The 13,522-nt window shown below is 38.7% G+C and overlaps 1 protein-coding gene across 2 annotated transcripts in view; it reads left to right on the top strand.

The window, feature by feature from the left end:
* Positions 1-13,522, top strand: part of CNTNAP2 (contactin associated protein 2) — a 2,085,708-nt gene that overhangs the window by 1,091,627 nt on the left and 980,559 nt on the right. For both annotated transcript variants that reach the window (XM_059933152.1, XM_059933153.1), the window contains one exon: positions 2,033-2,182. In XM_059933152.1, coding sequence (XP_059789135.1) covers positions 2,033-2,182 — 150 coding nt within the window. The remainder of the gene's footprint in view (positions 1-2,032; positions 2,183-13,522) is intronic.

Genomic DNA, 13,522 nt, shown 5'->3' with positions numbered 1-13,522 from the left:
ATTTACTAGTACAATGTTAGTTAATACTGCATATACGTGACTATCTTCAAGCCCCAAGAAGCCTTAATTTTTTTCTTTAAAATGGTGTTTCTGTTTAATAATGTAAACCAGTCACTAGTTTATGCTTTTCCTATGAAGGATGACACAGTAAATAGTATAGGCTTTGTGGGCCATACAGTTTCTGTAGCACCTGTTTGACTCTGTAGAACAGACAATGTGTGAACAAATGAGCTTAACTGTATTCCAGTAAATTTTATGTGGACACTACATTTGAATTTTATATAATTTTCACATGTAATTTAATATTGCTGTTATTTTTATTTATTTTTCAACCATTTAAAATGTGAGATTTATTTTTAGCTCTCAGGCTGCACAGAAACAGATGGCAGCAAGCAGTATTTAGCCTTATAAGCTGTGGTTTGCAGACCTCTGATCAGAAGCTTGGAAGCCATCATTCGTGCTTCACTGATGTTCTCTCATTCCATTTTTGGATACCTTTTCATGCTAGGCTTCTCTTTCTTTTGTGAGGCAGAAGTGTACCTTCAATAACTTCTACCTATGGATTCTAGATTAAGCCATCTGGAGTAGTCTAGAACAAAATAGTTTCCCTTTGCATAGGCCTTTATAAGGTGAAAGAAAGTCACTTTGACTCACTTAGATTTCTGTCTCTCTTAGTGTTCCTTAAACTCTTTCAAGATACTTTTGTTCAAAGGCTGTTCTCCTCTCTTTACTCCTTGATTTTTTAAATTATTATTTGAAAAATGAACACAAACTAAACAGAAACTTTATGTTATTTTCTGTCCAAAGAAGAACTAAATAGATTTTCTGTTTCTGAAGACCTTTGTACTAGGCAAGAGTGGAATATGATTGTTAGGGAGTTGATTTATTTTGTTGGTGTTTATCTGTTTAAATATAACCTAATTCATTATAAAGATATCTTATTTGTAAATGATCAGATGATCCTGGTATCATTTCCCATACCTATTAGTGGTCAGTTAGCACAAATAACTGCTGTAGGGAAGGAAAACTTCCTTTCTTCCCCTCTAGGTTCTTTGGCTAATCTAAGAATTAAATTGACATCAGACAGATTACCAGGAGGAAAACAAATATAATTTTGTATGTATGGGACCTCTCCGAAATATGAGACTCAAAGAAGTGACCAATGTAAGCAGATTTTATACCTTTTAGCCAAAGAAAAAGATTAATTTTATAAAGAATTAACAAGACAAAGAAGTTTTTGGGTAACTTTGGTAACCCAAAGTTTTGGGTTTGGGGTAGTAGATTAACGAAGAAGTAACATGGTTTGTTTATACAGCCTTCTTGGCCCTAACTTCCCTCTCTCTAGTGATAAGGAAGCCTTGTACCCTCCTGGTACAGGGAGGGTACCTTTCACATGAGAGATTTGTTTCCTGCTTTCAGAGGGACAAAGGAGGGTCAGAGTATCCTTACTGCACTTGCTTTTTCTTAAGTAACTTTAATTCAAAATAATCAGTATGCTGAAATGGCACATGTTGGGGTGGCATATTCTGCTCCCCTTCACTGCACGTACTCACACATTTATTCTTTAGTCCTTCATTTCTATTAGCTATGCTTGCCAGATGTGGCTATTGAGAGACAATGACAGTACAAAAAATAGTTTTTAAAAACAGAGAGTGACATTAGATAAAATTACAAATCCTTTTTCTCATCTGAGAGTGAAGTCTAGTAAAGCTAACTAGAAAATAAGTTATTAAGTTAAAATAGTTCATCATCATCTCCCAAACAACTTAATTCACTCCAGTTTCTTATGTACCCTGATGGCACATTATACCCCTACTTGATTGGGTTATGTTACGCCGTATTTGGTCTGGCGGAGGATAGAACTACTTATAATATTAAAGAAGATGAGATATTAATTGTAGCTACACTCAATTTTCCTAGATGCAAATATATTAATTTTTACTTACAAAGCTCTGACTCAAGTTGTTATTAAAAATTATTTTAAACTGAATCATCTTAAGAAAAGAAATGGCCTTTTCTCTTTATCTAACAGGTTCTGGGTTGAATGACGGCCAGTGGCATGAGGTCCGTTTCCTAGCTAAGGAGAATTTTGTTATTCTCACTATCGATGGAGATGAAGCCTCAGCAGTTCGAACTAACAGTCCTCTTCAAGTTAAAACTGGCGAGAAGTACTTTTTTGGAGGTAAGACTACCATTTTTTTAAATTGGTTAACTAATACATTGCTAAAAATGGAGTTTCAAAAAAGTTTGATTATGAAGTATTTATATTCAGTGGACTCAGTGGATCTCAGGAAAAAAGCAAACTGTAACCTCATTGAACTAAAAGGAGCATCAAATGTATTGTTTCTTCATGATAAAGTGTTAATATGATGTCACCATATTCTTCTAGTCCAATTCAAATATTCTAAGTATAAAGCGTGAGATTTTGAATCCATTCATTCTCATAACACTATTCTCAAGAATCATGTCCTTGGATTATACATTAGTCATCTCTTGCTGTGTAACTAATTACCCCAAACCTTAGTGGCTTAAAAGAACAAACATGTATTATCTCACAGTTTCTCTAGACCAGGAATTCAGAAATGACTTAGCTAGGTGATTCTGACCACCTGGGTCTGTCATGGGGTTATACCCAAGCTGTTGGCTGTGGCTACGTTATTTGAAGCCTTAATTGTGCTAGAGAGTTTGCTTCCAAGAAGGTGCACTCACTTGGTTGATCATTTGTGCTGGCTATTGGCTGGGGTGCCTTGGTTCTCCTCTATGCAGGTCTGATCCTTCGGGGCCTCTCTTCTTCAAGTGGTTTCTTCTATAGATGATGGGGCGGGGTGTGTGTGTGAGGGGGGGGGAGAGAGAGAGAGAGAGAGAGAGAGAGAGAGAGAGGGGTGGAGAGAAGTGGAGAGGTTGGGAGGGAGAAGGGGAGGGGAGGGAAAAGCCAGTAAGTGGGAGAGAAAATTTACAAGATAGAAGCCATAAAGGTTTTGTTCTTGTTGTTGTTTTTAATAATCCAGTCTTCTGTTATATACAATTGGAACTCACATCCCATCACTTCTGTTATATACAACTTATTAGAAGCAAGTCACTAAATCCAGCCCACACTTAAAGCAAGGGGATTACACAAGAAATCAGGGGTTATTGGGGCCTTCTGAGAGGCTGCCTAACACAGGTTGCCTTACATGAAGCCACCTTATCACAAATATCTTGATTCTTAAGTAATAAAAAGATTAGTGGAATGGAAGATTCTTTTAATGATAAATTCTACTTCTATATGTGAAAAAGTGTTGGAACACAGACCTGGCATGTTTTCTAATTTGAGAAATGCATCCTGCCAGAAAATGTCTTTTTTCATTAATGAAACATAGGGATATCTTTTATTAAAATGCTAGGTGTGTTGCTTAGATCAATAATAATCTTTCATTAGATTATTCCCTTTCTCATTCTAATCACCCTATGTGAGATCTAAAAATATACATTGTATCCTTAGAAAAGGCTTTGGTTTAAGCTTTAAAAAGTATGTGTACATATACTTGCCTCTGCAAATATGCCTATTAATATTCCTATATCTATTTATTTGTATATATAAATATATGTTTATATATCACTATTTGTATATATTTCTCTAATTATTAGAATAAGCCTACTTGACAACAGACATCTTGTATGTCTTGTTTCCTGCTTTATCCCCCAAGGTCCTAGAAAAATTCTTGAATATAGTAGATGACCAATAAATATTTGTAAATGAATTAGTAAATTCTGAAAAATAAGCAAGGCAAGCCTTTTATTCCTAAATTTCTAAAAGAAGAAATAGAAGCCCTAAGAGCTATACTGACTTGCCGCTGAGTCTATAGCCAGCCCCTGAATTCAAAACCTCTGACTCCTGTATGAGGGTGTTTCTCCCCTCTGCATCATGATATGATGATGAGTGACAGCTCAGAGACAGAAGTCCTGAACTAGACCTCTGCTTCTTTAATCTTCCATGGTCTTTGTTGGGAGTTAAAGCTACATGCTTTTTAAAAGTCTCTCAATAAATATTTGATGAGTGGATGAAGTCAGATAAGATGTCTTAGGAGTGAATAAACTGGGCTTATTGATGTGAGAAAAAGCAACCCAGTAGCTAAACTGGTTTTTCTCCCAAAACATATTTAACAAGATGGACTTCTGGCCAACAGTTTTCATTGCTGTCAGAAAATGGATGACAGTATTCAGTTGGAAAGCTATTGATAATCCCTACTCATGCAAATGACAGTGGAATATCTTTGGCCATGAATGAGCTTGCTGAATGCTTAAGGCAAGTGTTGATCTATTTCCATCTAGATGGGTAGGCAAAAAGCTATAACCACAAATTTATGGCATAGAGTTTATAGGATATGAGGGCTTTATAGTGTGCTATTACTATTGCTTTACAGATTTGGGTTTTCAAACCCAGCAGTCAGGGTCATATTTCCTCCCTCTCGGGTCTTTAGTCTGCCATTGGGAAATGCTGTCAGCAAATGATCATGATGCTTCTTTGGTTATATCTTCATTGGCTGAATCCTCAGAGTATATGAGAATCACTAGGGGAACGTGTTACAATTCAGATTCTCAGGCCACACTCCTAGAACTTTAGAATGCAGGATGTTGAGAAATCGAAGAATTCTAAACTTCAAGTGATTCTGAAACAAATGATCTGAGTAACAGAATTATAGATCTGACTTAGCCAACTTGCATGCATATCTATTATATTCTTTTTAAAAAACAATGTCAGCCACTGACAAGTGAGATAAGTAAGAAACAGCTATTCTCATACAGCTCTGCCACCATGGAGCAGTGAAAGGAAGCCCCAGACAGGGTCTGGTGCACATAGAGACATTTATTAAATGAACATTTATTAGCAAGCTGGAACAACACTGTTAATACAAACTCCTCTGTCAGCTCAACGAAGTCCTAGCTCTCTGACTTGCTTTATCTTGAACAAACTGTTTTCTTCAGGCAGCTGTAGCAGTATTTCAGAGGCAGGATTCAGCTACACCCAGAGCCAGTGCCAGGCAACAGAAAGCCTCCTAAGCTAATAGCTGGCACAGGTTCACTGATCCAGAATCCAGAACCGTCTCCACGGCTTCAGGTCACAGACCTCACTGGAGTCTTATACCATTTTCACACAGGGTGTGTTTCTAAAAGATGTTTTGCCAAACTACATAACCTTAATATATTTAATTTCACCACTGGATCTCTTTCCTAATAACATTTATCTACCATTTATGCTAATTAAGAGACCACTGTTTTTACCAAAGAAAACCCAACTTGACATTCAGAAAGTTGATGAGAGGAATAGATAGCAGAAATCCTGGAGTAGTCGCGGCTGGAGTGGCTGCAGTGTTTCTGAGAGCGCGCTCACGACTGCCTCTGGCGCGTGGCTGCCTGATTAGAGTGATAGCCGCCTCTGGACTGTAACTTGGAACACACACACACGACTTCATACTGTCTGTGCTGAAAAGGTAAAGTAAGTTGTAGATGTTACAATGATGACATCTTAAGAAATATTAGTATAGTGGAAAGGAGAATTGACTTTGTTCTAAAATAAGAACTTTGAATCATACACACCTAATTTGGGACGGTGGCTTCTCTTAGTTGATAGGTCATTTTAATAATTTATCTTTCTTTATCTATTAAAAGGCAATAGGATCTGTTCTGTGAACATTACACAGCATCACCTGTTAACCCCAGGGTCTGACCCCAGGGTTTCATGCTAAATGCTGATTGCCTTTCCAATTCACCTGGGGTCTTTTCTTAAACTCCCTTTGAGACAGCCCCTTCCAAGGAAAATTTCAGATTTCAGGTCATGTGCTCATCTAAGGCCTCTCACCAGCTGCTCAGCTACTCAAAGCATTTCTTCCTCCTTAGTCAGTAAAAATCAAATTGTTTTCCCGCTGGGTGAAAGCCTTACGTAAAGGCGTTCTGCCCTTAACCATGTCCACAGTTTGCTTCTTCTGAAGTAAGTCCTGGCCACACAGCCGCTTTTGCCACCACAGGCACGGCTGTGCCCACCAGTGTGGAGCCGTCTCTCTCCGCGCCTGCGCCCTGCTCATCCCAGGAAGGCTCTTAGTTCTCCTCTGTAACACTCTCAATCAGACGTTTACGCTCTAAGAATTATCTTGCCTTGTTCTTTCTTGGGAATAAACAGAAAAAGAAAGATTATTCATTTGGGAATGTTTCCTCAGGAAAAGTTATTTTAGCTGCTTTACCTTATTTCTCTATCTCCCAACTTGAATTCCTTTTGATAACACTTCATTAATTTTAATAATCAAAAGAATTCTAAACAAAATAATTCAATTTATTATTGACTGCTTACCTGGGAATTGGCTTTCTGATACAGGCCAGGGCCCATGATCATGAGAGAGTAGAAAGATTTTTAAACTTAAAAATTTCTTTAGGTTTGGTATTTTGATTATTTGTTTTAATTTAAAAGGAAAAGGAGCTGTGGGCTGAAGAGGAGAGGTAAGAAAGATCCAGTCTTGTTGGAAGGGGAGTTCTAAGGAACACACTGGGGGTGGCAGCTCTCAAGAAGGTGCCAGATTAGGTGGAGGTGACCAGAGAGATGGGGGGCATTGGGAACTGGCCAGAGTCTGATAGGAATGGAATTAATAAAGTTTAATAAAAGGGCACAGCCCTTCCCAGTTACAAATCTAGGCTCACCAGTATATAGCCTTTTACTCCTCATTGAAATAGAGCATGAATTTTAAATAGTTATTAGATTGATATGTAAATATGTTTCTGACCAGGGTTTTTGGACTCCTTAATCAATAGAAATTGATCAGAGACCAGACAAGAAATTCAGACAAGGCTTTACTGGGGCCCCTGCTGCAGCAGGGGGGGAGCGAGAACAAAAACAGGTTCCCTTGCTCACTTGCTCCCGAGGCGGGGCGAGCTGGTTCCTCATATGGGGTGAGGGTAGGGGGTGTGTCCAGGGGTCGGGCCGGAGGAGTGGCTGAGGTGGTTTGCCCTCCCCTTAGGTGGTGGTGAGTGAGGGGGGCATGGGCAGTGCCCTGCTTTTGCTCCCGACCCCCTGCCTTTGCTCCTGGCTCTGCGGAAGTGGCAGTTGGGGTTTTATTTTGATCTTTTCTGTATTTTGTTGTTGATAATTTGCCCCAGTTGCACATGCACACAATTATTTTTAGTTCCTTATAGTTTCTTTGTGTTTTGTTGCTCGAGAAGACCTTTGTCCAGGTGCAAGTACTGCAGCAAAGTGTCCCAGGTCCCAGGTCCTAGTCTGTCTCAAATATATATCTGTGTAAAGTAGTTCTCATTGAATCAGTTAGAGGCTTGTTACCAGTGCTGGTGCTTCCTGGCTGTTTAAGGGAAAATGCCACCAGCTGTGAGTGCCTAACGCTTTCCTTAGTGATCTAAAACACACCACAACTTAGTCATGAAAGGCCTCCCAGATAGTTTCTCAGGAATTCCTGGGTTGACCCGTCTGTCACCAGAATATGTGCAGGACCTTGCAGCACTCTGTTTATGGTCCAGTCTTCCTTCCTCTGAAGGGCCAACTGGCCTGTTGTTGCACCTACTGAAAATCTGTTGTTTGGAGATTTGTTTTCTAGCTCCTTTTTGTTGCTTTCCACAAGAAATGGAGTGATAAATGTTTTATCAAATGATATGGTACGTTAGATGATGTCTTCCTCAGTGGTTTGAAAAGTGAATCTTAAGCAAACTTCTTTGTATTAGGTTTCCAGGGCTGCTGCAACAAACTACAAACTGGGTGGCTTAAAACAACAGAAACTTATCCCCTCACAGTTCTGGAGGCTAGAAGTCTGAAACCAAGGTTCAGCAGGGCCCAAGGTTCACTAGGGCCCTGATCCCTCTAAAGTCTCCAAAGAAGAGTATTTTCTGGATTCTCCTATCTTCTGATGGTTGCAAGCAATCCTTGGTTTTCCTTGGTTTGTGGATACATTGCTCCAATTTCTGCCTCCATCTTCAAAATGAATTCTTCCCTCTGTTTTTCTGTGTCCAAATTTCCCTCTCCTTTTAAGGACACCAGTCATCAGATTAGGGATACATTAGGCGATCAGATTATCACCTCATTTAACTTGATTACATCTGCAAGGACCCTATTTCCAAATAAGGCCACATTTACAGATTCTAGGGGTTAAGACTTCAACATATCTTTTTGGAAGGTACAAGTCAGCCCATAATAAGATATAAGTGATTTGCTTCATAGTTCCCTTTAATTAAAGTTACCATACTTCTTAAGGGAGATTCATATTTCTGGATTAATATTATTCATTTTCAAAGATGAATTTTGTAAGAGTTGAAGGTCAAACAAATTTTAGGCAATGTGGATAACTAAAAGGTAGAGACATTCAAACAATCAAACAGCAACAACAAAAATTAAACTACTATGCACACTGGATAAAAACAGCACTGCTGGCCAAATTTCTGAACATGACTTTCTGACCTCTAAATAGGACTGAGTATAGAATTTTAAGGAAATCAATAAAAAATATTTTTGAGAAAATTCCATGACCACACTTGGTCATGGTGAGAACTCATCTCTGATAAATGTTAGAAAGCTTTGTGTAAACAGAGCAATACAAAAGTGCAAATGATAAGTAAAGGAATCATTGTTTTGAAAATGTATCCCATGTGTAAGAAACTAACAATTAGAGTGAGAAAAAAAGAGCATACAGCTTAGACTTTGTATCAGTCAGGATTCATATATATATATATGTGTGTGTGTATGTGTGTGTGTGTGTGTGTGTGTGTGTGTGTGTGTGTGTATATATATATATATATATATATATATATATATATATATATATATGCAGGGTTATGGAGCCCAGAAGTCCCACAATCTGCTGTCTGCAAGCTAGAGAACCAGGAAGACAGTGGTGCAATTCAGTTAGAGTCCAAAGGCCTGAGACCCAGGGGAGCCAGTGGTTTAACTCCTAGTCTCAAAGGTTCCTCTTACAATTCCCAAAGTCCAAAGGCCGAAAATCTGGGAGCTCCAACGTCCAAGGGCAGGAGAAGATAGACATCCCAGATCAAAAAGAGAGATGGAATTTGCCCTTCCTCTGCCTTTTTTGTTCTGTTGGGCCCTCAACAGGTTGGATGATGCCCACCCACTTTGATGAGAGCCATCTTCTTTACTTAGTCTACTGATTCCAGTGCTAATCTCTTTTGGAGACACCCTCACAGACCCACCCAGAAATAATGTTTTACCAGTTATCTGAGCATCCTTTAGTCTGCTCAAGTTGACACATAAAATTAACTATCACAGACTTGGCGTTAGCAAACTTTAGGGGCAGGATCATACATAAAGACAAGGGGGGAAGTCTATCCACATTGCTTAACAGACCTGGAAATTTTCAGAAACGGAGGAATTTTGAATTTGACCTTGATTTGTAGTATGGTGGGACCTATCACTACCAAAGAAATGAAAATAGTAAAGACTTTGGCTGTAGATACTAATAATGCTGGAAATAAAACAATCACACACATACAAAAGAGTGCCATGAAAAGAAGATGAAATCCTGGAATTGTTCTCTTCCCTCAGTAGAGTTTAAGTGGCTTTTCTGAAATCACATGTGTTTAAGAATAAATTGTCATCCTAATGGCATGCTGTACTGGTCTTGGAATTTTGCATAATGTGTATATACTGAGCAGTAGAACATAGGCTTAGAGTCATAAAGATATAATGAAGTGTTCCCAGAGAGTTGTTCATATTAAAACAACCAGAAAAGTTCAGGAGAACATATTTGACACCCATGGCTATGTGTCCAGTCCCTTACTGACAGTAAGATCATTCCTACATTTAACACATAAATGCTGGGTACATGTGCTGTTTTGCACATTAAGTGTTCTCACAAGAAATGCCTTCAAAGAAAACAAATGTGGTATTACTTTGGGGATTGAAATCCTTCAACTCTGTTATTAGATCAATGTTCAATTTTCTCTTAACTGGTTGAAATAATAGTAAATCTTTTAATCTTTTTGTGGGCCTATTTCTCTAAATCCTTAGTTATCTTTAGGACTTTCTTTTCAAACATGCATTTATCTTCCTATTACAGAACTGAGATCTACATTTATTCATTTATATCCAAAGAGACTATGGAGCCCTTCATATAACTCAGGGGTTATGCTTGGTGCTGGTGATATACCGCGACCAAACAGGAGCCAGAATCTCTACCCTCATAGAATTTACAGTTTTTGCTCTCATCCCCCCATATGTCTCACCTTTATAAAGTTATCATTTTACATTGTTTGTATGATTCTCTTATTAATGTATACCTACTCTAAGCTCCATCTGGGGAAACATCTGTTTTGCTCTTAAGACCTTTCACCTGGTTGGATGAGGGCTACATTGTCAAGGCTTATCTCTTTTACTTAAAGTCAGTTGAATGTGGATGTTCACCACATCCACAAAACACCTTCACAACAGCACCTAGATGAGTGTTGGATTGAATAACTGTGTATTAGAGCCTATCCAAGTTGACATGTAAAACTCACCATCACAGAGTACTTTTATATATCCTGGATTCTGGATTCGAAACATCAAATAAAAATATAATCAGATTGTCTGGTTTAATGTACAGATAAAGGAATACCAGAAACTGCTTTTACAGTTTTCTAATTATGATATCCAAGTCTTCTACAGGCATGTTTTTCTATTTTGTTTCATTTTATGTTTCTAATGTTACCTCTCTTATTCCCTCTCTCTCTTTTCATTGCTTTTACTAAGATAAAATTTACATATGCTAAAATCCACCTATTTCAAGTGTATAAATCAGTGAGTTTAGTGAATTTATACAATAGTGTCGCCATCACCACAGTCCAGCTCTTAGATCATTTCCCCAGTCCCCCAAATTTCCCTTCTGCCCCCTGCAGTCAATTCTCATTCCTGCCCTGTCCCAGGCAACCACTGGTCTGGTTTCTATTGTCCCTATAATGTTTTCTTTTTTCCCTAGACCCTTACTTTTTTTGTTTTGTTTTTTGACTCTTCTCTGGTTTACTCTCCTCCTTAGAGACTTTGCCCAAGTCTCACCTCCTCCAGGAGGATGACCAGGCCCTCTCCTTCCTGCTCCAGCACGTCCTGACCCACCCACCCACCCCCAGCATCCCTGGTCCCTGTTGTCCCACACTACTTTCTTCCCTCCCCTACCACAGCACTTAATCACTTTCTAACATTCTACATCCTTCATTATGTGCTATATTGACTGTTTATTATTGGAATCTCCACTAGAATGTAAGCACTAATACGACAAGGATATTAGTTGTTCACATTTTCTGCTATATTAAGTGTTGGGGAAAAATGCCTGTTGCATAATAGTTCTATATTTAGTCACTGACTAAATTAATCAATAGTCCCTATGGTTACGTTTAATGGTTACATGCAAAAGGGGCTAGAGGACTTCTCATCCCCACGTAGATGGCCAGCTTCTGCCACACTCCTCTCCCCCTAGAGAACTTTAGGTAAGGGATACTGACTGTGCTGGCAGAGAACAGCCACTGGTATTTCACTATCATATTTGGCAGGAATAACTTTTCAGGGTCTTGACAATAACATGATTTTGTATTAGATCAGATGCACTTTTTATCTAGGTGTACATACTATCTGTATGACTAGTGAGGAGTAGGGCCAGGATTCAAATCATTTTATTTACTAAATATTTACTAAAACCTGGCATTATTATTCATGCTAGAGCATTGAACAAGTCAGAAAAAAATACGTGCTGTCATTCCAGTCGAGATAACAAATTGGTGAAATGAGTATTTTTGGAGAAGATAAATCAGAGAAGGGGATAGGAGGGTCTGGGGGAAGGGGGATGTTGAAGATTACCATTTAAAACAATTTGACAGATGAAGCCTCAATGAGAAGATGGCACCTGAACAAAGAGCTCAAGGATTGAGTAAAAAGCTCAAGGATGTGAGCAAACACATCAAGAGGAGATATGGAGAAGAGCATCTCTAGTAGAGAGAAAAGGAAGTGTAACTAGTACACAGGTATGAGCACATGGAGGCCTTGAGGACAGGAGGCCACACAGCTTCAGGAGTGCGAGGCTGCAGAGGCTGGATCGTGAAGGGTCTTTTACTCTGAGTGAGGGGGGTGGTCATTTGAAGATTGAACCAGGTGAATGGCAAAATCTAATTTACATTTTAAACTGATCTCTAAGGCTGCTGTTTTGAGAAAAGAGTATGGTCAGATAAGGGAGCAGTATAGTTAAAACAGTGGAGACTATTGTAATAACCCAGACGAAGGAAGATAGACTAGTGGAGGAGTGGGAAATGGTCAATTCTGAATACATTTTTGGGAGTCAAGCCTACAGGACTTGCTGACAGGTGGGATATGGGCCGTAATACACAAAAAGGAGTCAAGATGACAGCAGTCAGCCTGACAAAAAGCCTTGAGCTTACCCTTTCCTCTACTCCACATTTTCTGTTTCTTCTTCTGCATTTTGGGGTCCATCTGGCAGTGTTTCCCTAAAGACTACTTCTGACCTGTGCGTCAGGAACTGCTGAAGGTATTGCTATCCATGGAGTAACCTGTCATTCCTCCTCCCAAATTAACAAGACCATGAACCAACCCCCTAACCCCCCAACACATGCGCGCGCGCGCACGCACGCACGCACGCACACACACACACACACTTTCACAGTTCCCTGCATCCTCTCTCTCCTTGATGGGTTCTGAATTAGTTCTCAAATCTTTCAAGCCTTGCCCAGATGCTCTTTTTGCTGCATCACACATGGGGTATAACAAGACTCAAGATTCTACTGATTTAAAACCAGCTCTGGTAAACTAAAATTCCAATCAGTCGCTGATTTGGGGACTGCAGTGCCACTCAGAAATAGGCAAGTGGAGAACTTTGACTCAAAGCTAAACAACTGCTATAAAATAAATGGTCTTTAAAAATATTAGTCTAGTGGATATACTTCCAACTTGAAAGCATGGACTAGTCATCATCTTTTCCTCTTGGTCTTTCTTCCACCCATGGCCCAACTATACTGAGGTTAGAAGGGATCAGGGGATAAATTATTTATTGCCTTTTAAAAAACAAAATGAAAGTTCACCATCATCTACATTTATATAGTGTTGAACATCACTTATTAATATTGAAATACTTGGATGCCCATTTTACTTTTATGTAATATACCTCCCTTTAAAATACTATGGCAAGAGTCAAGTTTTTCTGACCAACCGACTAACAATTTATTAAATAGCAAAGCGAGAAATGAGGAAATCACATCTTAGAACCTTAGGGATTCCTGGAAGTTGTTAAAAATTATTTTGATTTGGATTGGCTAACTTTATATAATAATTGGAATTAAGTTTTCTTTTATTGTTTCCAAACCCATTCACTAATTTTTTATTTATATATCTTTCCTTTGTGCTTTTACTGTTTCACCCTGGTTCGTTGTTATACATGATTGTTTTTCTCTTATTCAGCTTCAGAGAGTTAGTCTTTCCTTAACTGTAGTGAATTAACCTAGAAACTTTCTCAATTATTAACTTCTTAAAAAGAATTTGGTTGTTTAAAACAACCACTTGCCA

Source organism: Balaenoptera ricei, chromosome 9, assembly GCF_028023285.1.
Source record: "Balaenoptera ricei isolate mBalRic1 chromosome 9, mBalRic1.hap2, whole genome shotgun sequence".
NCBI classification, from domain to species: domain Eukaryota; kingdom Metazoa; phylum Chordata; class Mammalia; order Artiodactyla; family Balaenopteridae; genus Balaenoptera; species Balaenoptera ricei.
The sequence above is the reverse complement of the archived record's forward strand: the minus strand, read 5'-3'. Positions and strand labels throughout refer to the sequence as shown.